Source organism: Aedes albopictus, chromosome 3, assembly GCF_035046485.1.
Source record: "Aedes albopictus strain Foshan chromosome 3, AalbF5, whole genome shotgun sequence".
Taxonomy (NCBI): Eukaryota; Metazoa; Arthropoda; class Insecta; order Diptera; family Culicidae; genus Aedes; species Aedes albopictus.
In genome coordinates, this window is record NC_085138.1 from 140,519,607 (window position 1) to 140,544,606 (window position 25,000).

Here is a 25,000-nt window from a genome sequence, read left to right on the forward strand (position 1 = left end):
AAAATTGCATAAAAAAATGGTTTCTGCGAAAACGAAAAACTTTTTCCACCAGGGAAAAATTTAGGAGATACCTTGATCCATACTCTACATGTGTACGAAAACCGATTTTGAAAATATTGCTTTGTTATTTTATTAAAAATCAAAAACCAAAAATATGAGGAAATGCTTCCAGTTTCGCCTTAAGCTAGCTCATCCTGGAAAGCCGATTGGAATTTCATGCAGCTTCCGGTGAGAACGAGGCGAATACATTAGTTTCACATTTTTAACTTCTTCCGGTTCCGTTTTGTTCCCAGATTGGTTATGAGTCTTTGTAGCGAGTTATCTCGGAACCTCGACAAGATAGCAACATTCTGTCTTCGACAAAGTTGTTCAGAACAACAACCATTTCCTGGTGATGGATTTCATAGTTCCGAATTTCCCCATCACGTGGCGCTAGTGTGCATAGTGACTTCCGGTACGACTTTGGTGGGATATAGCACTAGATTGAAGCCAGATAGAAAGGTACTATCTTCGACAAAGTTGTTCAAGACTACGAGTACTTCCAGATCATGAAGAGCATAGTTTCGGATTTCACCAAGACGTGGCGCTAATACACATACAAAGTTACTTCAGGTACCCCAGCCAACAAACCGATTCACATAACTCTGTTACAACTGTGCTGAGTAAACTCTTATCCGTCCAAAACACATTGTATAAGATGTACCAAATATACTCTATTTGCACAAATTTGGAGGCCATATAGGGTAAGTGTATCAATTATGGTTATAGTACTAATTATTCGCCATAGTTGATTTTCACCTTTTAACGATATAAATCAGCAAGAAAAAAAAATGTGAACAACAGATGACGTTCACAAAAGATGGTTGCACTTATTTCAACTCCACATTTTGCTCAAATTATGATAAAAATAAATAATTTTCCCTAAAAATTTCGGCTTCCTTGCACCTAATATCGCCATAGTGTACCAGTTATGGCTAATCCCATAAGAAATGCATGCAAATAGTGCGAAAAGGAACCGAAGTTAAAAAACATAGCCATAACTGGTACAGGGTTCCTATCATTGGCACACGCTGTAATAAATACTAAAAGAAGTTTTGGCTCTGTTTCTATATTTTTCCTGTAAAGTATGGAAACTAAGCTATCTTTTAACATATTGTTGACATTCGTTGATTTTCTCGTTATTTTTGTACAAATAGTTTTCCTTAAGTAGTGCCATAATTGGTACAGGCACCCTACGTATATTTTGAGAAAACCACTTTGAGTTATACAACTTCAGACGAATTCATTTGGCATGTCATATAACTTGCTTTTATAACTTTGTTTGGCAATATATATGATTTCATTTTCACATGTTCAAATATAAAAAAGTAGATTACAAGCCTGTGTCAATAACTGACTGTTGTAGAACGTGAAATTTAAGCAAATATAAAGAATTCGAAGACTGGTCTGAATCTCATTACATGCGACAGTGTATGTGTTATTTATTCGTTCGAAAAGGATTGTTTAAAATGCACATTTTGGAGATCCTATACGTACAAATTGACAGTATCGTTTTGACATATACAATTTAAGACGAATTCATCCGGCGAATTATATAATTTCACATATAACATAGTTTGACCCTCTATATAATTTTTTTTTTTACAAACAATAAAATAACAAGTCATGTCAGTCTTCTGATCAAAAGTGTGAATTTTAGCAAAAATGTTGGTGAAAATAAAGTGTGAAATATTTAGGTGGTTTAGTGAAATTCATGGAGAATTATGGAGCATTTCAGTATTATTTATTGGTGCAAAATTTCACTTTTAATAAGAAAATTTTATATTTTACCGATACATTTTTTATAAAGTATGGAACGTTACCAATTATTTATGGGTAACATTGCACATTTTCATGGAACATATGTTCATTATTTATGGAGCGCTATTTGATTTTCTGTGGAGCATTTGCAAATTGTTATGGTTGCAATAAGGCTGATACAAATTTTATTTTGACTTTTTGTCTCCCCCCCCCCCCTTCAAAAATTTTCGGCTGGATTTTGCATTTTGAGGGGGCACATAAAAAAATATTTATCAAAATTTCTTGCTTAAAATTCTTTACCAAATCCGATGAGTTTTTAATATTTTTCAAATTAAATGCTTTATTATTTTTATCCCCCCCCCTCGACCGGTCAAAGAGTGGTGGGACAAAAAGTGAAATAAATATTTGTAACGGCCTAACCTTTTGCCAAAACACACCTGTATCTTGAGTTAAAAGACGCGCCTATTTAAAAATTTCCAAAAACATTTAATTTTCATCAACCACTGGCTCTCCAACTAGATACCCTCACTGTATAATTTTATTTTTTTAAATATTACCTTATATGTAATCTCACATTTTAGATTGCAATGGAATCACAACAAGTGCATTTGAAGTTGTAGAAGAATGTCAACTTGAAGTTGTATAATTGTTGACGCAAAATTGGAATTACTAATACTGCCAAATGAAATCGAATGAAATTGCGGACTTTGTATACAATTTAACCTAATCTGTTATTACACCTTATATAATTCTAACTATAACTTTAGAGTAACATCCTTATATGACTTCTGGTTTGCTGGGACGACTTTGGTTTGGAGGAAAAACCCCGCCTGGAAGAAGCGGAGTGCAAAGATTTCGAACAGGTTTTCCGTTCTCAAGAAACACGTAAAGAGTCTGGTAGACCTCAACGCATCCCGCAATGGTTTTGTGTCACGAGTGTTTTGACGGACGGGTGTGAGGTAATTGAATGGTGGAAGCAGTGCTTTGATGAAAACCTGAATGGCAGAGAGAACGTAGGCACGGAGGATCCAGGCAACGGAGAAAACGACTTCGTCATTGCTGCAGAGGTCAGCAATGTCCAACTCTTATGTTGATGCCATTCACCCACTCAAAACCTTCAAAGCAGCTGGTACAGATGGTGTAACAGCTGAACTCATTTGAACATTCGGCACCGTTGGAACGGCACGTAAAAAAGAAGGTAATATTGATTTTTCGGATAAATAACGTAACACAACATGTAAAACAATATTGATTTTTTTTTTATATTTTATTCGCAATTTAAAAAAAAGGCTTAACCAGTCACTATCTGTTGATCAAAAAAAGTTGTTCTATTAGTTCTCCGTTAAATAAAAGCGAGAATCGAAGTTTAGTTAAATAACGGCTTTGTCTAACTTTCTTCATAATATTCAATAGTTCTAACTACACTGATTTGTTGTAATAGCTTTCTGCGCTGTCGTTAAACCAGTTCTACAATATATTTGTGATATTTTAAATTTTCTGTAATTCTCCATATCAACACATCTGTTTCAATAATTTAACGATCTTTTTTGCTCTCTCTGTGTCTCTGTCTGCGTCAATTGTTGATCATTTGCATTTTAATAATAAATTCAGTGTAGGTAAAGTTGCTTACTCTTAGTTATCACATTTTCATCTTTTGCAGTAACCTTTATCGCATAGTGATCCACACAATAAGAGCCACAGTCACTCCACATTCGCCCCAACGCAAACAACGCACAAACCTGACCCACAAAGTGGGAGAAAACAATAACACTCCAGCACTTTGCGATAAAACTTATACATTTTTTTTTTGTTAAAAATTCTCTTTTACTCCCTTTTCCTTGCGAGTCCAAAAGAAACAATATCAGCTATCTTTCTTTTTTTACAAAAATAAAATTTACCTTCTATCAGTTTTATCAACATTTCGAACTGTCTTCCTAGTAAACGCTATTCATAATTTACAAATGTATGTGTTCTTTATTGGCATTTGCTCCGTTTCAGACGCGTGTTCCTTTATGCTATCTACCATAAGACGTTTTCTTTTATTCGTTTTTTATATGAAGATTAAACAGCGTAAACGAAAGGGCATCATTCGTTTTGTTCAATCATTCAAGAGTATTAATTTACATGAATGTGTGTGTGTGTATGTTGCTACCATTGAAGAATTACACGCCAACAACATGGCTATGGGGTTGAAGGCTCTCCCTCTGAATCCAATGAAATATTGTGGATGTAAAGTTCTCATGTTTTCAGTAATTTAGCACACTTTTTTCCTAAATTTACCCATACTAACAGTTTAAAAAAGTTTCAAACTTTACTTTTACACAATTTTAAAGTTTTTCCGATGACAATATGAACAAAATTGCTTTAAAAACAAGGTTTTCCCATCCTTAGAATTTCATTGTTTTCTGAGAGTGTGGTTTCAACCAGCGCATTGCATGGTTTAGCGCAAAATTATTATATTTGGGCTATTACGCACAATAGAAAAACAGAACTATACAATCAAAAATTGTTAACAAACCTAAAATTTCAACATCTAACCGAATTGCATGTAAAAAGCGGAACTAAAACTGCTATATACGCACTCTGCCACTCCACCAAATATAGTCTTTTGAACAGTTTCATCGATGATTATTCTTGTTCTAGAGTTATTCGCTCGCCACGGGCGCCCACGAGCGTATCGATAGTAGTAGTAGTAAGGCGACATTTGGAAGAGAAAATGTCTTGGATTTTATCATGGCGCTTAGAAAAAAACAACGTGTAGTAAGAGTGAGTTTGTAAAAAGTTTCGCTATGACTGCCCTACGACCTAGTGAAACGTTTTCACTTCCGTTCACGCTATAGGCTTCTTAACAGGGTAACAACAAGACTTGGAACAAGAGGAATAAAGATCTATCACCAGTACGAATGTTTGATTACGGTTTTGTGTCTCTGGGAGTAGGCTATCTGCCATACAGTGGCCACATAGCATAATGCCAAAAAGGCCTGCTCCCGTCTCGCTCTGCGTGTACGGAAAGGTTTCCTAAACTAAAGTCGGATCGGAGGACACGGCAGGAGAATCCGGTTTGGCGGTTGTTGCACTGGGATCATCACAAATGCATTCCGGGTGTTCCACGAGAGTTAGGCTTGTAGCCTGGGGAGGACTACTGGTGGTAGCAAAAGAATCACTTACCGTTGTGCTGCCGACTGTGAGAGGTGCTTCCGTCGAGGGTTGCTTGCTAACCGATCCAGTAGCGACGACCGAGGCCGAAGAAGATGAGCCGGAACCCGAACCCGATCCGGACCCGGCCGCACCGGATGCCGGAACCAGCCCGATGGTGTTGTACTCTTTGAGGCCTTTTTCGCCGATTGGCACGTAGCGTTCGCCGATCTTCATCAGCATGATGGTGCGGTTGACGTTGGACCGGAAGTGATGATCGGGATGGTTCGGTTGCCAGTAGTGGACGGTGTTGCCCACCATGCCTTCCTGCGGTTGCCAGTCCTTCCAGGACGATCGGCCACCGTAACTGCGGAATTGCTCATTGGGCCAGGTAACATCAATGCGGCGGCCAAGATCCAGACAGTCGTAGATCTACAAGTTTGAGATAATGTTAAATTAACGGTATTGAAGTAACGAGTCCATCCCGTATTGCATAACGCTATCTGGCATAATACCGTTTGGCATAAAGTCGTTTGGTCAAATGGAATAATCCCATTTGGCATAATGGCCGTTTGGCATAACAATAATTGAAATGGCATTCATCATTTTCATGTGTGATAAATATCTGTGTTATTTTCAAAACTGTATAAAGGTACAATGTGATCTACAACAGTAAAATGAGCGTGGCCAGATGTTTCATCTGGGATTCTTCAATGAGTAATTTCTTTAGAAATTCCTTTCGAGACTCCCTAAAGAGATAAAGGCACAAATATCCCAAATGGAGCAGAACATGCCTCTGGATCCGACATATCAGTAGATGTACTCAATACCCCAATTGGTTCCTTGTGGAAGTCCTCCTTTTGAAGATTCCTTCTCCTGACATATCTTGAAGGACTCACTCTGGAATTCCTCCAGAAGTTCTTTTCACTAGAAGGCATTCTTAGAGATATCACCGAGCTCTTGAAGGAATCCCGCAACTCCTGTACTGCCGTGAATCGCATATCAGTCCCATATTTGCTGGATTTCCTATGCAAATGGGACAGATATGCGATTCACGGCAATGTATGAATGCTAGGAATAATTGCTGCAAAAATTTCGGAATAAATTCCTAAAAGAATATTGGAATGAATTCATGGAGGAATCAGAGCTTGAGCTTGATTGACCGCCCGCAGTTACTACTCCAGTATCGCCAGATCAGCTACACTCACACAAGGAACCAATGAGATAGCTGCTTGGGACTAACAGGCATCTTCAGTGTTGGTGGTCTTGTATTTTTAGGCGACAATGGCGCCTGCTGCGTCAGGTTGCAGGTCAATGGGGAAGGGGAGGGAAGTGATGATTGCAATCGCTTGCCCACATCAGGACGTTGAATCTTCTGCGCCTGCACAAGGTCATGCGGATGTTGGTGTGTTGGTGGGAAATGTTTATTTTTGGCACATGGTTCATGCATTGGTGCAAGGATGCCAGGCGTAAAGCGATAGATTGTGTGAAGATTACTGTGAAGCGGCACAGTCCGCTTGGTTGCATAACTTGTAGGCGTTATATGATAGATTGACACTGTGCTGTGATGAAAGTTGGAAGGAATGGAACGGCTTTTTTTTTCAATCCGTTTCTGGTTCCAGAGATCGCTACGAACATACGAATATACATAAGATGTATATATAGGAGAGAGAGTGAGAGAGAAAGTAGATAGAGATACAAAGTAGAAGGAAAGGGACGAGCCAGGGATTGAACCCAGGCCCTTCTGCATATGAATCAGAAGCGGTAGCCACTAGACCACCAAGCTCTGTATGAATTCATGGAGGAATCACGGAATAAAGTCCTGGAGGAACCCTGGATAAAAATACCGGATTTAGAAGGAAATCCCTTGGAGAAATTTTGGAAGTAATTTCTCGAGCAATACCTGAAGGAGTTCCTGGAAGAATCTCGGATGGAATCTCATTATGACCAATGTTTCGTCCAGCGGTTGAAAAGGCCCCACGTTGTGTTATTCTATCTCCCGGAGTAATAATGACGACGAACTACTTCTACTACGATTTATTTGGCGCACCACAGAGAGGCAGTGCTCCTGCTCTGTGGTGGTACGATTCTTACAACCCAGGAGAAGAAGCTCCTGAAAAAATCCCAGAACTAGCTCCCTGAGGAATCTCAGGTAGAATTTCTGGAGCAATCTTGGAATTCCAGAAGAAATCTCGGAAGCAAACTAAAGAGCAATCCCTCAAAGAGTTCCTAGAGGAATCCCAGAAATAACTCCTGAAGGAATTCCAAATGAAACCGCTTCAGGAATCTCAGGAAAAACTCTTGGAAGAATTCCAGAGAAGAATTCTAAAGAGCTCCCTGAGAATTCCTAGAAGAAATTACTTGAGAAACCAAGGAAGGAGCTTCTGGGGGAATCCCTGAAGGGAGGAAGGAAGGAATTCCTAGGAAACTCCCGGAAGTCCTGGAGGAATCCCAGAAGGAGCTGCTAGTGGAACCCCATCAGAAAATCATAAAGTAAAGTAGCACACTTCTCACACTACTTCATCTTGATACTGTAGAATTTTGCCAATCGTTGTTTTGTTCCGCTCTAGATTTTAATTTCAAGTAAATCTCAAAAATACTATTGCCATCAACAAAACAAACTAAAAAAGATGTATTTTCAACTCACCTGTGCAGCATCCACAATGATGACCTTCCTATTGAGCCCAATAGCCGGTGGAGCATTGACCCATTGCGTTTGCGATGGTTCATCCGTATCTGCATTCACCCGATTAGCTCTATCTTTTGCCAGAGCCATCCCACTACCACCACCACTTCCGTCCAGCCTTTCCGCACTCGACACTTCCGTCATGGAAAATATCGTGTACGAATTCTCGGAGGGTGGCGAGAGGGTCAACATGACGGACCCGCTGTTGGCCGGGGCACTCGTTGTGGCACTTGTGTTTGGCGCGTTCAGGTTCATCGATGACGAGGCGTTGCTTTTCGCGTTCCCTCCGGATGTGGACTCGACGCTCTCCTGTTGTTTCAGACTAGAATTATTGCTACTTCCGACTCCACCGCTACCTGCTGCTGCTGCTGCCCCCAATCCACTTCCACTGGCCAGCGCTTCCTTGAAGGATTCCCTCTTGGAAGCGGCCAGTGCTCGATCTATCCGATCTTTACTGTTGCTACTTAAATTACGTTTCGTTACACCAGCCCTATCCCGCAAAACATCACGCTCCGCATCACGTTCTCGAATCAGCAACCCAGCTAACAACGTCGAACTGGTCGGTTTGTTGATGCTGGCCAGACTGCCTCGGTTTGCCGCCCCAGAAAGTGACATATTTTGGCTACCGTACGACAGCGTTCCGGCCGTTCCCGACAGAGTATTGTTCGGAGTTGGTGTATTACAGTAAACCCCCTGAATTTCCCCCATTTCGTTGTCTATTATTGCACTTCCACTGCTGCATCCTTCGCGGCACCGTTGTCTCACGCGGTTGAAGAACCCGTTGACCATCACCACAATCTTCTCCAACGTAATCTCCCCGCCGATTATGCGACACAGCTGAGGGTTCGTTTCCGCGTAGGATGTGGTCAGGGGAGACACATAGATTGGATAACCAATCGGTTGATCACAGGACGAATTGATAATATTGCGAAGAGCTTGTTTCGCATTCTGAATGCTCCCTCGCTCCGGATTCCGATTCCGGAGATAGATCAGCTCCTGCTGCTGTCCCGCCCATAAACCTCGAACGCACTCGCGATTCAGTTTAATGACGCGAAAGCTCAAGAATCGCTTACTCAGTCTTATAACTCTATACTCGTCCGATCCGTCGTCCATAACGTGACGCAAGGCGAGCAGATTCGGAGTACCTCGCAGGACGGCGTTTCGCCACAACGGATCGGCTTCGTGCGAAATGACCAGCTCTTTGGTATGGTAATCGATGGCGTTGAACAAGGCTTCGTAGTCATCGTACTCGTCCGGACACAGGAAATGATCCTGATGGAGCTTTAGCGACATCCGGACCGCCGGAGCCACCACCCCGTGGAGCAACTCCATATCGGCGAAGACCCACTCGTCACGGGTCGAAGTTATCCGGAAATCACCCTTGAACAGTGCATGGAGTCCGTGGAGAAAAAACTCCACCCCGCAGGATGAACTGTGGCTGGCAGTGGCCAAAGTTCGTCGGGCCAGCAAAGCCAACGAAATACAGAGGGACGTAACCAACGATTCGCGACTCTGAAACGAGATGAAAGGATAAATCAGATGTGCTTTGGATGTGGTGTAGCAAGAGACGGACTTTTAATTTAATGGATAAAATTCGGCGACTTACCGAGCTGAAAAACGGCTGACTAGATGTGCCGGCAATGGAGCTTCCGTTGTTACCGGAGCTCGAAGTCGCTGCCCCATTTGTACTAGACTCGCCGCGCTCCGCAGGATTAGGCCTTGTTCCACTACTTTGTTGCTCGCTTTGCTCTTTCGGTGTCTCCCCATCTGTTGCTGTCTTAGCACTGGCATCGTTCGCCGAAGCACTCGAAACCGTAGTTGCATTGGCAGCTGCAGTCGTACTAGCTACCCCTGCCGACGAAACCGGGTTCTTTTTGGGAGTATTCTTTTCATTGAGTGCAGCCTGCATCTGTTGCCGTTTCTTCTCGCAGCAAAACTGAATCCATTCGCCGTAAACGTTCCAAAAACTAGCACGGGTTACCCCCGCCGCCCGGAAGTCATAGTCGTCGTCGAGATTGTGGTTGAACACGGGATCCAAATCGACAAACTGCCGATCCAGGGTGTGCTCCAGGGCTTCCTCGATGGCTTGCGATTGCAACCAGTTGAGCAGTTTTGGCGAGCGAATGGCGTAGTAGATGATGCTCTGCAGAGGTTTGCAAGTAGAACGTTGAGTGTCGTGGATGAATACAATGAACTTCTTAATTTCCTTACCTTGACGTAGTACGATATGAGAACCTTACGGAACTCGAAAACCTGCAGGGTAGCGGTTGCCGAGTTGTCCGAAATTGAGTATCCCTCCAGGACGTATTTGGATGCCATCACTTGCCACGCCAACCAGCGGGTGGTGAACATAGCATTAGCGCTTAGCATCCGCGGAAGGTGACCAACCGTACAGCAGCAGCAGCCTGCAAGGAGACAAGAAAAACAAACATCAGGACTTGCAATAATGGGTAGAGCAGCCAAGAGCACCCACCGCCAGGTACATAGAACGGAGTCGAAAGAACAATTGATTCGACGAGAAGAGTCCTAAAGGGATTTTGAAGGATAAGAACATATTGCGGACGGCCATGCTGCAGCATGGGACTCGGCAGAATAAGGTACGTTACAAACGGAAGCTTAAGCAGCAGAAGTCGAGGAAATGGAATTGCTAGTTGCTGCACCGTTCTCTAGAATCATCAATGTGAAATGACCGAAAGCTATAAGCAGCACTTCGACGAACATCTGAATGGTGCATGGAATCAAGGCAACGAAACAAACTGCTCTCTCGTTGAGTGAAGTTCATCCACAGTGGTGACGAATTTTGAGGTGAATATCTTGACTCAGTGAAGCGAAATAGAGACGGGGTCTTTAACAAACGGTTCAATTGCATAAAGGTCATGTGTCGATTAAATTTCCAGGTAAAAATTACCGCACATAATGTAATCCACGTCGCGGATATCTTGAAAAGCATGCATTCATCTGAAACAATATCATGCAATTCCTCCTGATAATTTTCCATGGATTTCGCCTAGGATTTCAACCAGGTTTCATCTTGTAATTCCTCCAGAGAATATTGTAGGGATTCGTCCCAGGATTTCTCTTAAAATTCCTCCCGGAATTCTTCAGGGCGAAATTTCAGGGATTCCTTCCGAGATGCCTTCAAATCTTTCTCCAGGATTCTTTCCGGGATCTTCCCAGGGATTCCATCCCAAATTGCTTCATTGATTGCTCGCAAGATTCTATTAGGGATTCCTTTAAAATGGTCTCCTGGGTTTTCATTATAGATTCCTGCAGATTCCTTTCAGAATTTCTTCATTGATTACTCCCGCGATTTTGCAGGGATTTGTTTTAACGGACACCGTCTTCAGTCAGCGGCTGTGCAGAGTGCAGACTGATCGAAACTTAACACTAGACAACGGACACATGAACCATGCACCAGTGAATACAGAGAAGCAACTATTCTCGCGAGAAGTTTCATCGCCCGGAACGGGAATCGAACCCTCACCCCATAGCCTGGTGCGATTAGAAGCTTGGTGATCCTAACCGCACGGCTACGAGACGCCACGGAATTTCTCCAACGATTTTCCCCGAGATTTCTTTTGGAATTCTTTCCGGAATTTCTCCATTAATCGTTCCTGCGATAACTTCAGGTAATCCCCTATGATTCTGTCAAGTTTTTCTTCAAGATTTTTTCTGAAAATCCATTGAATATTCCTCTAGGCATTGTTTCATTGATTCCACCTTCTTTCAATGAAATTTTCCGGCATTCGATCAAAGATTTCCTCCGGAATTCCTTTATGGATTTCTTCCGGGATTCCTTCCAGGATTCTTTCACAAATTATTCCCGAGACATCATAAGGGATTCTTCCAAGATTCATCATGGGTCGTCTCCCAGGATTTCTTCATTGATTTCTTTCAAGATTACATTGGAGATTCATCCCGAGATTCAGTCAGGGATTGTTTAAAGGATTCTTCTAGCATTTCGGTCAGAAATCCTTCTGAGATTCCGTCATTGATTTCCGCCGGGATTACTTCATTGGTTGATCTCGGAATCCCTTCATTGATTTCTCCCATGATCGCTTAATTACTTTAACGGATTATTCCTATGGTTTCATCAAAAACTCGTGGGTTTGTTCCCGGGATTCCCTCAAGAAATACTTCCAGGATTCCTCCCAAAGTCCCGTTGATACAAGCGTTGATTCCTCCAGAGATTTCATTTTTCATTTATATCAGGTTTAAATATTTTAAGGATTTCTTCCAAACTTTATTTAGGGTTTCTATCAAGGATTCTTCCTGGTATTCCTTCGGAGTTTTGTCTCGGAACTTTTTCCAGCATTCTTAAAGCTATTCCTCCCGAGTTTCACTCAGAAATTCCTCCTGGATATTTTCATTGATTTTTCATATGATTTTTCTGGAAATTTCTCCCGGGTTTTCTTTAAAATAATCTTCCTGCGTATCCGCAAAGAATTTCTTCATTGATTTTTCCAGAGATTCTTTCTTCCCGGGATTTGTTCATTGATCTTTCTTGGGGTTTCTTGAGTTTTCTTTAAGCATTTTTCCAAATTTCTTCCTGTAATTCTGGTTTTCCGTTAGAAATTCCTTCCGGAATTCCTTCATTGATTCCTCCCGTGATTCTCTTCGAGAAAGTTATTCCTTTCCAAATTTATTTAGAAATTCCTCCACGATCTTTTCAGGAATGCCTCCAGAAATTGCAACCGATATTCCTTGATGTTTCCTGTTTTTTTTAAGAGTTGATTCAAGTATTCCTTCGAAATTCAACCCCTAGAATCTCTAAATTACTCCATCCAGGGATTTCTCCTGCGGTTGCCACGATCATTTTTCGTGAGATTCCTCCGGAGTTTGTTCTATGATTTCTCATAGGATTCCTTCAGGTGTTAGTGCAGGATTCTTTCAGAGATCTCTCCCAGGATTTTCAAAAGCACATCTTTTGAGATTTTTCAAGGATAACTCCCCATTTTTTATGGTTTCCTTCGAGAAATTCTGCTTGGTTTTCTTCCAGACTTTATTCATGCATTTTTTTCCGCAATTCAAAGATTCTTTCCGAGATTCCTTCATTAATTTCTCACGGGATTCCTTCTGGAATTGCATCGGATATTCCTCTCCATATTTATTTAGGAATTCCTGTATTTTCCTGTATTTTCATTGGTTCTTCACGGATTTTCTAGGGCCCAGGATTTTTTTTCGATATTTTTTCAGGGATTGTTTTCCGAGGTTTCTTTTGGGAATACTTCCAGGAATCTTTTAGGGATTCCTTCAGGATTCTCTCAGAGACTGATTTACCGATTTTTCAGGGATTACTCCAAGATTCTTTCATGGATTGCTCCCGGGATTCCTTTAGGGATTTCTACTAGAATTCCTCATGGATTCTTTCAGGGGTATCTCCAGGGAATTCTTGCGGGTATCGTCCAGGAGGCATCCTGAGGATCTTTCTAGAGTTTATCCAAGGATTTCTTTCAGAATCCCTTCTATTTGGATTTCTTCCGGAATTTTCCCTAACATTGGATTTGTCCAGATAATCTTCCCGGGTTCCTGCAAGGGTTACTTTAACCAAAGAGCGAGGGCTAGGGTGTAGATGATTCTTTGATAGTGTAATGAGTCATGTAACAAGTACGCGACAATATGTCAAAAATTGATAAAAAAAAAAATACATCGTCGTTTCTTCTTTACGACAAGATCCTCAACCAACCGGCGGTAGAACAACACTTTCAGCACGATCTTTATTAGTGTGGTGCAGTGTCGAAGCTATCGACTCGCCCCTCACCTGAGCTCAACACATACAAAACATTCTATACCGAACCGACACATCAGTCATAAATTGTCGTTCATTCGGAGAGACACGAATAAAGTTCATTGTTAAGTTTAGTAAATAATAATCGCGTTTTATTGATTTTATTTCTTCCGACGAGTTCGATGTCCACATTGGTGACCCGCGACGCTGAAAACCGTTCGTAATCGGTCGAAAAAACATTCAGTGCAACGAAAACAAAGATTTTTCTCGGTTTCGAAACATCGGACGCCATCTTGAACGAAATGTCGCTCGCAAACCCGAATCAGCAAAACAATTCTGTTACCGCGGCCGTCGCGGTAAAGCTTCCAGACTTTTGGAAAAGCGACCCTACGATGTGGTTCGCTCAAGCCGAAGCTCAGTTCGCGCTAGCTGGGGTGGTGCAAGACGAAACGAAGTACTACCACATAATCAGTAAAATCGATCAATCCATCATTTCGCATGTATCCGACTTGGTGCAAAACCCTCCGAAGGAAGAAAAATACAAACAAGTGAAGGAGCGACTGATTTCGCGGTTCGAAGTTTCGCCCCAGGCAAAGTTGGAGCAGTTGCTAAACGCTTGTGATCTGGGTGACATGCGCCCCTCGCACCTGCTGGCACGGATGCAGGAACTCGGATCTGGATTGAAAATCAGCGAAAGTGTCATGAGAGTTCTGTTTGTACAACGAATGCCGGAACGCGTCAAACCGATTTTGTCAATCTGTGACGGAAATTCGCTGGAGCAGCTAGCACAGATGGCGGACAAAATGGTTGAAATTTCATCACCAGCTGTCGCTTCTGCCTCTACGCTACCTGGACTAGGCCTCGAGGAACTGCAGGAGCAAATAGCCACTCTCACAGCTGAAGTGCGTCGGCTAAAAACATCCGGTCCGAGAAGCCGATCGTCATCGAAGGTGCGACAAACTGGCACGCCGGCGGATACTGTCTGCTGGTATCATCGTAAGTACGGACGGAACGCTCGCCAATGCCGTGAGCCATGTGCCTTCAATGTTCCAAAAAACTAGAAACCAGTTCACCTCAAACGGCGAAGGTGGACGGAATCTGTGAAAGTCGCCGTTTATTGCTCTACGATCGCTCAACTTCTTGTCGATATTTGATCGACACAGGATCCGACGTGTCGATCGTACCAGCTTCGAAGAAAGACCGAAATCAAGGACCCTCATCGTTCCAATTACACGCCGCAAATGGGACAGTCATCAAAACATATGATTCGCGTTATGTTACAACGGACTTGGGCCTCCGCCGGCAATTCCGCTGGCAATTTGTTGTTGCTGATGTGAGTGTGCCAATTATTGGAGCCGATTTTCTTGCGTTCTACGGACTCCTGGTGGACCTCAAAAACAAACGTCTCATCGATGGTAAGACGAATCTGAAATCCAACGGCGGTCTATCAACAGCTGAAATCCACTCCGTAACAACAGTGGATTCGAATCACCCATTCCGGGATCTGTTATTAGAATACCGAGAGGTAACGCTCCCCTCAACTATGCGCTCTGCTGTGAAGGAAAGAGACGTGAAACATCATATTCTGACCAAGGGCCCTCCAGTAGCCTATAAAGCTCGAAGACTGGCTCCAGACAAGCTCGATGCCGCGAAAAAAGAATTCCAGCTCATGTCCGACTTAGGTATCTGCCGCCCATCTGCTAGTGCTTGGGCCAGCCCATTACACTGCGTACCAAAAAAGAACGGAGAATGGCGTTTTGTAGGTGATTATCGGGCGCTCAACAAGGTAACAACTCCCGATCGGTACCCTGTCCCTCATATACATGACTTACTGAATGCTTTTCAGGGTAAGAGTGTATTTACTACGATTGATCTTGAGCGTGCCTATCATCAGATCCCGATTCAAGAAGAGGACATTCCAAAGACCGCAGTAATCACCCCTTTCGGACTCTTTGAGTTCCTGACCATGCAAAACGGATTGTGTAACGCGAGCCAGACGTTCCAGCGATACATGCACCGTATATTTGGAGATCTTGACTTCGTAGTTATTTTCATCGACGACATTTGTATCGCATCGTCAAATCCAACAGAACATCGGGAGCACGTCGAGATAGTATTCAAGCGCTTGCGAGAAAATGGGCTGGTCATTAACGTTGCAAAATGTAAGTTTGCTCAGCAGCAGGTAGAGTTTCTGGGATACCTAATCGATAAGGATGGAATTCTACCTCTTCCAGATCGAGTACACGCGGTCCGCCAGTACGAGCTTCCAACGACTGTGAAACAGCTTCGGCGATTTTTGGCCTTGGTTAACGTCTATAAGCGCTTTATTCCTCAAGCAACAGATCAACAGAGCGAGTTGCGTGCACTGATACCCGGAAATAGAAAGAACGATGGTAGAAAAGTGCTGTGGACCGAGCGAGGAAAACTAGCTTTCGAGCAATGTAAGACGTCGCTTGCAGAGGCTGCATTACTGTGTTATCCTGATCCCCACAAACCATTAGGGCTGTTCATCGATGCATCGAATACTGCTGCTGGTGCGGTGTTGCAACAATTCGACGAAGAAGGATGGAAACCACTAGGCTTCTATTCTGAAAAATTTTCCTCAGCACAGCAGAAGTATTCAACTTTTGGGAGAGAATTGACTGCAATGAAGATGTCAGTAAGATATTTCCGTCATCTGTTAGAGGGCAGGAAATTCACGATCTTCACCGACCATAATCCGCTGACACACGCAATGACTTCGAATTCGCCATCAAGACTGCCTCACGAAGACCGGCATTTGCAGTACATCTCCCAGTTCACTCAAGACATTCGGCACATTAGTGGCAAAGATAATGTGGTAGCAGATACATTGTCTCGCGTCGATACTATTTCTATTCCTTCTGCAATTTGCTTCGAAGACATAGCTGCTGATCAGATCGGTGACAGCGAGCTTCAGCGCCTACTGCAATCTCCTTCATTGAAGTTTGAACAACGATCTGTTTCTTCAAGCGGTCCTGCTTTGTACTGTGATACATCGGTAGAAGGCAAGTTTCGTCCTTATGTTCCTCCACAGCATCGCCAACGTGTTCTTGAAGTTATGCATGGCATGTCACATTCTGGAGTTCGGGCCACTCGCCGTCTTGTGGCTGATCGGTTCATCTGGACTTCTATGAACAGGGACGTTGCGCGATTCATCAAATGTTGCGTCGACTGCCAACAATCGAAGATTCAACGCCACACTATGTCTCCAATATGCCGATTTGAACTACCAAAAAGTCGATTTCAGCATATTCACATGGATTTAGTGGGCCCGCTAGCACCGTCTAATGGGTATCGATATCTGTTAACTATGGTTGACCGCTACACGCGCTGGCCTGAAGCTGTTCCTATTCCGGACATGAAAGCCGAGACTGTAGCACGAGCCTTCACTGCTACGTGGGTTGCGCGATTTGGAATCCCCCAAAAAGTCACAACGGACCAGGGTCGACAATTCGAGTCTGACCTTTTTCGAGAGTTGAACCATCTGCTGGGATCAGAGCATCTTCGTACCACTGCCTACCATCCTCAGGCCAACGGGTTGGTGGAGCGGTTCCACAGGACGCTGAAGACTGCTCTTATGTGTGCTGATTCGAAACATTGGGCAGATCGACTTCCGATGGTACTGCTCGGTATTCGAACTGCTCTCAAGGAAGATTTGGGATGTTCAGTAGCAGAACTCGTCTATGGGCAGCAGCTCAGTATTCCAGGTGAATTTTTCGATACCCCGAAGCAGGAAATACACCGCACCGAGTACGCTCAAGAACTCCATCGTATTTTTGACGACTTAAAGCCCAAGGATCCGATGCATCACGCTAAAGCCAACATTTTTGTTCAACAAGAGCTCAAGGATTGCCAGTATGTATACGTACGAATCGATATGGTCAAGAAGCCTTTGCAGCGACCGTATGAAGGACCGTATAAAGTACTGGATCGCAGCGAGAAGTTTTTCGATCTGTTGATAAAGGGCAAGAAACAACGAGTTACAATCGACAGAATCAAACCTGCATTCGTCACACAGGAAGAAGTATCGGAACAGAAGACAACAGTAGTTACCCCATCTGGCCACCGCATCAGATTCCTGGTGTAACTGGAGGGGGCTCTGTGGTGCCGTGTCGAAGCTATCGACTCGCCCCTCACCTGAGCTCAACACATACAAAACATTCTATACCGAACCGACACATCAGTCATAAATTGTCGTTCATTCGGAGAGACACGAATAAAGTTCATTGTTAAGTTTAGTAAATAATAATCGCGTTTTATTGATTTTATTTCTTCCGACGAGTTCGATGTCCACATTAGAAAACGAAACAACTAGGTACTGAAAGAGACGAAGGAAGCAGTAGTTTTCCCTATCTACAAGTAAAGCGACAATTTTAGAGAGTGAGAACTTCCGAGTGATCACCATTTGAAATGCCGCCTACAAGTGAACTGGCTGCAATTTACGATGAATTCGACATCCCGAAGGTGGCCAAAGCCAGATGGATACGATTGGCGGGGCGTGTTATAGAAATACACAACAAACAATTCTGCAAATAGGTGTTCACCACTGATCTGCTAGGTACAAAAAAAACGTGATCTGCACGTATGATTTTTGTTTAGGTGTTATCGCAGATAAAATGTTGAACATTGCTCATAAAAGAAACAACAATAACTTACCGATATTCTCCTCCACTTCCTCGGAAATGGCTTCCACTTCTCGCTGCTGACAATAGGTCCCCCGAAATTCGAGACCACGCATCTGGAAGGTGCAAAGCCCGTTTCCGAGCTCGATAATGTGGACTAAGCAGTTAAGATAATCCGATGCCAATACTGAAAAGAACAAGAAATCAGCACACATTGTAACACGAATAGAAAACCACCACCAACAGGCATACCGAAACAATCGCCTTGGCTGACGTTGCCCCAGCGTCCCATCAGCAGATCGCCACACAGCGAGTGCTGCAGCGACCGGGTCAGGTGCTCGTAGAAGATGCTGTTCAGGTTGTTGTCGTCCGCGCCGAGATCCCGTTCCAGCTGCGAACTTAGCCTAGTGTTGGAATGATCTATCCGGCGAGTGTTGTAGTCCCGTTCCCAAAACTTGATCGGCCGCACGTACGACGTCAGGAATATGGCACTTCCTACGAATTGTGAGAACAGATGGAAACAAGTGTTAGAACAATCTGCTGCATTGAATTGGTGCGCTCGTTCCATGTTATTCTTCGTTGGACATAACTTACCAAGGAAAGGGTTGAGAGGAGTCGACAGCAGTGCACTGATGGCAGTTTGTAGGAATAGCATAGCCGAGTGTGGCACACTGAACGGCTGCGCAAATGCGTGGAATGCTGAGCCCCAGGTTATTTGCCAGGGTGCGATGTATGTCACTACAAATTGCAGCTGCAGTAGAAAGTTTCAATTAGTGTCTCAAACGTGAATGGGTAATCAAGGATGGTCGCGTTACCTTGAGTAGAAATTCGCTAATCTTACGGTACAGGATGGAAACGAAGAAGTAATCGATGAGGAAGGTCTCACTGGACAGTTTGTAGTCTATCCGGAAGAATAGTACGGTGAAAATCAGGATGATGTATTGACTACCAATGTCGGAGTATGCGTTTCGAACACCTGGTAAAGAGAAAAAATAATAAGGTGATTATCGATAACAAGTTCTGTAAACATACAAAGTATCTTTGAAAAGTTTAATCGCCGAAATTAGAATTCATGGTGGAATTTCTAGCAACACTACTGTAGACATTACTTTCTCAATTTCTTCAGAAATAGCTAGTAGATACTGCTGGGAAAAACATAAAAATTAGAAGACACAGAATGTTGATTTTGGCTAATTGAGAGATGAAATTGTGAAAAAAAATCGCGATCTGGTGGGATTCAAACCCACGGCTCCGTATCCGCTAGACCGACGCTTTAACTAACTAAGCCACAGAACTGGTAACAATTCTGCGGAATAGAAAGCCAAACTGACTCCGAGCCCACACCATGAACATTGAACACTCTTATTTTCACAATCCCATCTCTTTTTCGGCTTAGATGCCAACTAACATCAATAATCAACATTCTGTGTCTTCTAATTTTCAAGTATAGTGCGCCTAGACTTGACTACAGATTCGATTAGATTTAAAAGCTTACATTTCAACCCGCTGACGACGACCAACGCCGTTCCCATGGTGAGTCCAAACTTGCCGGCAATCGCTCCGGAATCAGCCGTCAGCGCACTCAGAAAGATCAACGGATAGAGGATGTTCCGCTCGAAGAAGCACAACGCCACGTACATCGTCTCGAACCACATGATTTTCGACAGATTCTGCACCTCGAACTGACCGAACTCTTTGGCTTTGAGGATCGGTTTGGCGATGCACAACCAGGGAAGATGTTTCCGGAGCTGTGGGATGACGTAGTGGATCGTGAAACCGAGAATACAGGCACCGGTATGGAGAACGTAGTTGATGTCGGGTTGAAGGACGGTGAAGACCGTACTACAGTGCAGACTGAAGATGATGATCGAGAGGGCTACACAAACAACGGCGTCGTTTTTGAGTCTGGCGGTGACCGTGCCTTGGAGCTTTTTCGGAAGGGGATCGTCCAGTTCCTTGGTTGATTCCCGATTGGCTTCCTCATCGACGTCTTTGTGAATCTCATCGCTGGATCTTTGGTGGTCGTTGTCCATCTTGTTATCTTCCGAATCGGTGGACATCTTGGAATCCTCTTTACTGCTGTCGTCGTAGTCCGGATGAACTATCAAGCTGGATTTGATAATGGCCCAGATGTAGGTGAAATCGCTAGAACACCGCGACAGATGATACGAAACGGTGATGAGAAATGCACAAAACATGGAAAACAACACGTGTTGGGTTCCCGTTTCGGACAGTCCTCCGAAGGCTGGTCCAAACAGAAGAGTGCACGCCAGGATGGATCGTATCACCGAAAGAAACGCGGACAGCAAACTGCAGGCGGCATTGCTGCCAAATATGTGCATATCGATCTGTTCGAGGAAATACATCGCGAAGGTGTTAATCTGTGGGAACAGACCCAGACTGAACAGGAACGGAAACAGCAATATCACAACGGAGAGTATGCTTTGGATGCACTGCAGGGACTCGATCACGGATATGTGAAACCCGAAGAGTGTCACCCGATCCATCACCGACTCCGGATTCATCTGGTACTCTCGTAGCATGTGATGGGCGCCCAACAGCAGCGAGCAGCACAGACAGAAATAGATAGGCCTCGAATAGGTCACAGTCTTGTTGAATCCATGGATAGGCGATGCAGCGTCCGGTTGGACACTCTTCAGCAACGAATACTGACTTCCGGCAATAACGAAACAGAAGATAAACGCGTACAGATCTTCATAGAACTTCAGGTACAGTACCGTCGAACCGAGGAGCGACACCAGCGTGCATAGCACGATTGCCAGTGCCACCTGGAAACAGTTCGTATCCCGATCGAACAGCGCCAAAAGCTGCAGCCGATTCATCGAAATACTCAGTTCTTTGAAGCATAAAAAATTGATTGGGAATTTGTAGTACCGCTTAGGCCGTATTTGGGCTTCGCCGAATATCGATCTTGGCACAACATCGAGGGCACTGTGTGCGCTGGACAGGCTGTACTCCGTCGGTGCCAACGCTTTGTCGATTCCGGAGGAGTTGATCGACGCATTGTTATTGTCCCCAGCAGATCCTATTCCTCCGGCTCGATTCATGGCCATACGCTCCTTTATAACGTTTTCCATCGTTGCTCGTTCGATCAGCTGAACCCACCGTTCCGGTTCGTCTACGAACAAACTCAAAGGCACCTCAGTTGGGTCGTGAAAAGTGGAACTGGAACCTCCCACGCTTCGGCTGGACGTTGTCGTTGGGTTATCGATCGAGTCCAAACAGTAGTTGCAGTTGTTGTTGTCGTCGTCACGAAATGACCCGGAACCCGCATTGCTGGTTCCACTTGGACCTGCTCCACCGTTGTTCGGTTCCATCGAAACCACTGGATGTTTACTACGAGCCATCCGGAGGCGACACTGAATCTGCCGGTAGCTCCTATCCGACCCATCGAACCTTCTCCGGAACGATGTAAAGCTAGAAGTTTGTTGCTCCGATAAGGAGCTGTTACCGGGAAGGTAGATCGGCGGAATAGGAACCTCCGAGCGGTAGTTTAGAAATGTAATCAACGGAGCTGCCGTGGCATTTTCCGGGATGCGCTCTGCCGACAACCGCTGGGACAGGGTCCGGTTGTAGATCTTACTGCTTGTACTGGGGTAATTCTCTTCGACACTCAACCTCCGACCCGTGATTCTACTAGAAGATGTCTTCGGAATCGCCCCCAAATTTCGAGTGACGGCCACTGCACCTTCCGACGATATCGATCCGCTTTTCTCCCTATCCAATTCCTTCCTACTACCGTCTTTCTTCTCATTTTCATGGATCAAACATCCCTCTTCAACCGCCGGATCATAACTGTACTCGAACCACTTCTCCTGACTTTTGATCTGACTTCCGCTTGCTGCAACGGCTTCGCTAGTGTTCCCCGAACTGGACCGTGGAATACCCCCTTTCTCGAGCTTCCCACCCTTCTCCTTTGTTATCAACAAGTCTTTGGAACTGGCACTCGCTTGCTCCCAATCGCTAGAAGACGGCCCTCCGTTTTCCTCGAACGTCGGTTTCGTCGGCGAATCCTCCATGGTCGAGGATTTCTTCATCTTATCACCAGACTTTGACAACTTGATCCCTCCGTCAATGGTACCCACAAACGGCGCCGGAATAATACACGACGGATTTTTAGCTTCCACTATCACCAACGGTGCACGGTTCCGTGGTTCCAGCAGGGGAGACCGTGATCCAGCGTTGTTCTCAGTATCGGAGTCTGTGGAATGCAGGAGAGCCGGTTGATCTGGGTCCGAATCGGTATCCTGATCAGCTTCGGTAGAAATAGGTGCAACCGCTAGAGCTCCTGTCGTCTGTGATGACGGTTGCGAGAGGGAAGCAGGATTTGACTGCTGGGAATGCTGTCTGCTTCCGGGAAACTGATGATGATGGTGATGATGTCGATGGATGTGCGTGTGAATTGCGTGGACACTTTCATCTTCGCTTACTCCTCCGCGAAGCCGATCGATGGTCGCCTCATCGTCATCGTCGTCTTCATCTTCATCATCCTCCTCATCTTCTTCTTCCTCATCTTCATCTTCCTCTTCGTTGTCGTCGTCATCCTCTTCACCTTGTGCATTATCCGAATCACTAGGTTCGAATTTTTCCACTTTATCCGAATGGTTCTTCACCGGCGTACTCTCATCGGCCTGTTCCGCAATCGGATAAACCGGTTCGTTGTTTGTGGCGTTTCCATTCAAAGAAACGCCCAATCCTAATAGGCCCGATGAACTTTCTCCGTTTGGTTTGGGAAACAAATTCAAATGTGGATTCCTCGAAAGGCTTTTACTAGGTGGTGGAAGAACCGTGTGCTGTGGGTTTCGGAGAGTTTGTCCTCCGATTACCTCGACGCTGTTAGGATGTGTTGGGGCTAGATTCGAGATAGAGGAAGGACTACACGTTTCCAAGGCTGCGCTTTTGATCCGTCGAACTGATGTCAGAGACCTTGGCAGTGGCCGCGCCCCAGCTACCGCGTTAGAATTGGTGTTGGAATGGCGACGGTTCTTCCCGGAAGAACTTCCCGCCATCGTCGGAAGCTGCAAGGCCGACATTGTACTGTTGGAGTCCCTCCTGATGGGTGTAGACTGCTGCAGCAGATATATCTTACTCGTTGTTTCTCCGGGAATATTTTCTACGGCTAACTGAACGGCTGACTTCGTATAACTATGATCCATGTACATGTCCGGATCGAGATTCTGCAACGCCAACATATGATGGTGGTGATGATGATGATGAAACAGCGACTTATTATTCTGGTCCTCCGAACTCAGGTGCCTCTGAAGATGCGCTCCTCCGCTGGCCACTTCGTCCGCAAACACAATCCCCATACCGATCTTCTCGGAATCCAGTGAGATCTGTCGCTGCAACTGACTGTTCATGAACCGTTGTTTCCGCTTCGACTTGTACTGATGTCTTCGCATCGTGGCACTCTTCTTTCCCTCATCTTTTACCGTATCACCCCCAGTTGCCCCCTCTTCACCATCAACCATATCTTTCCCCCGCACAACCCCTTGCACATCCGACCCCATATCCGACGATTTTCCCTGGTTCGGAGTGCTGAGCGATCGCTTATGATGAGAACCACCGGCAGCGCTTGCACCTTCCACCGAATGACTTTGACCGGAAGCCACCAACTTTGCACCGGCTCCGGTTCCAGCCCCTTCGCTACTGCCTCCTCCACCATCTTTGGCACCACCATTACTATCGCTCGATTCGGAACTGTTTTTCCGGTGCACGTCCACCTTGAGATCGATAGTGCTCGTGACCTGCTGTTCCTGGTAGTCGATCGAGATGGCGCTGTTGGCACAGCTGATCTCATCGCTGTGCCGCTCGACCGACGTCCGCGAGGACATATCCACCGGGGGTGTTTCCACCACCTCCACAGCGCCCATCTCCTGCATCTCGATGCCGGATTCGTCCTCCCTGGAATAAAGAATGATACATTTTTAGAACAATCATAACAATGTCGTGACATGATTTTACATACCCGGATGTTTCGCGCGGTGCTTTGGCCGGTTTCTTGAGGTTGGTATCGGACATGGTCCGGGCCTTGTCGTACATCCGATGCAGCGCCACATTGATGAACTTGAACACACTTATGATGATGGCAATCAGTACGCAATAGAGACTCCATACTAGTACGGTAGTGGGAAAGTACTGCAATAAAGGAAAGAGAAATAAGAGGTATTTAAATTAGCGCATGGTATAATTGTCTATTTCACGCTTAGTTAGAGGTTGATGAAAGATTAACTTCTGGGTGGTGCAGAGTAGCTATCTTTATAGAATTACCACATTTCTTTGAATTAGGGTGGGGCGGGGCAAGATGGGTCAGTGTCATTTTCGGGCGCATTACTCATGTTTTGATTATGTTAATAGTTTTGTTAGATGACCAGCATGAATATACAAAAGTTTGGGGCATTGATTGAAAAATTATTCACTCTCATTGAAAATAAAAAATAAAATGGTTTTAGCCATTTTTCTTATGCGATACATTCCATATAATCTCCATATAAACGGCCGCGGGGCAAGATGGGTCACCTTCAATTTTGAACGTATTTTTGGAGCATTCAAAAGTTATTTATTTTTTATTACAAGACTATCTCATAAATAACTTCTTAAATCAAGCGAAATGAACGCTCAAAATTATAACATAAAATTATGATAATTTTTTAGTGAAAACATCGATTTTCAAGTTACCTTAGGACCACTCAAATCGTAAAGTTTTTTATATTCCAAATAAATTTATAAAATGTTTACTAGTAGGTCTTGTTTACTCAGTATGGATATGGAGCATATATGAATGCGGAACAAATCTTATATTTTGACGTTTTTCTTTGAGAAAATGTGAATTACTTAAAAGGTCCCATCTTGCCCCGCACTTTTTTCACGGCGCAAAATCGATCACTTTTTTAAACTGCTTGTTTAACATCATATGTTGTATTAATTGAACTTTTTATGGACTTTTAGTATAGATAACTAGTGTATTAAAGAGTAGCAGATGAATAC

The 25,000-nt window shown here is 44.3% G+C and overlaps 1 protein-coding gene across 1 annotated transcript; it reads right to left on the reverse strand.

Annotated features, from left to right (window-relative positions):
• Positions 1-3,038: 3,038 nt before the first annotated feature.
• Positions 3,039-24,151, reverse strand: LOC109405716 (protein pecanex; the record flags this gene model as incomplete). The annotated part of the gene is given in 10 exon segments (XM_019678783.3): positions 3,039-5,367; positions 7,583-9,133; positions 9,228-9,764; positions 9,833-10,026; positions 18,027-18,179; positions 18,245-18,487; positions 18,587-18,743; positions 18,808-18,968; positions 19,488-23,917; positions 23,982-24,151. Coding segments are annotated over 10 exon segments (8,145 nt in total), but the record flags the coding sequence as incomplete, so codon positions are not given.
• Positions 24,152-25,000: the final 849 nt, after the last annotated feature.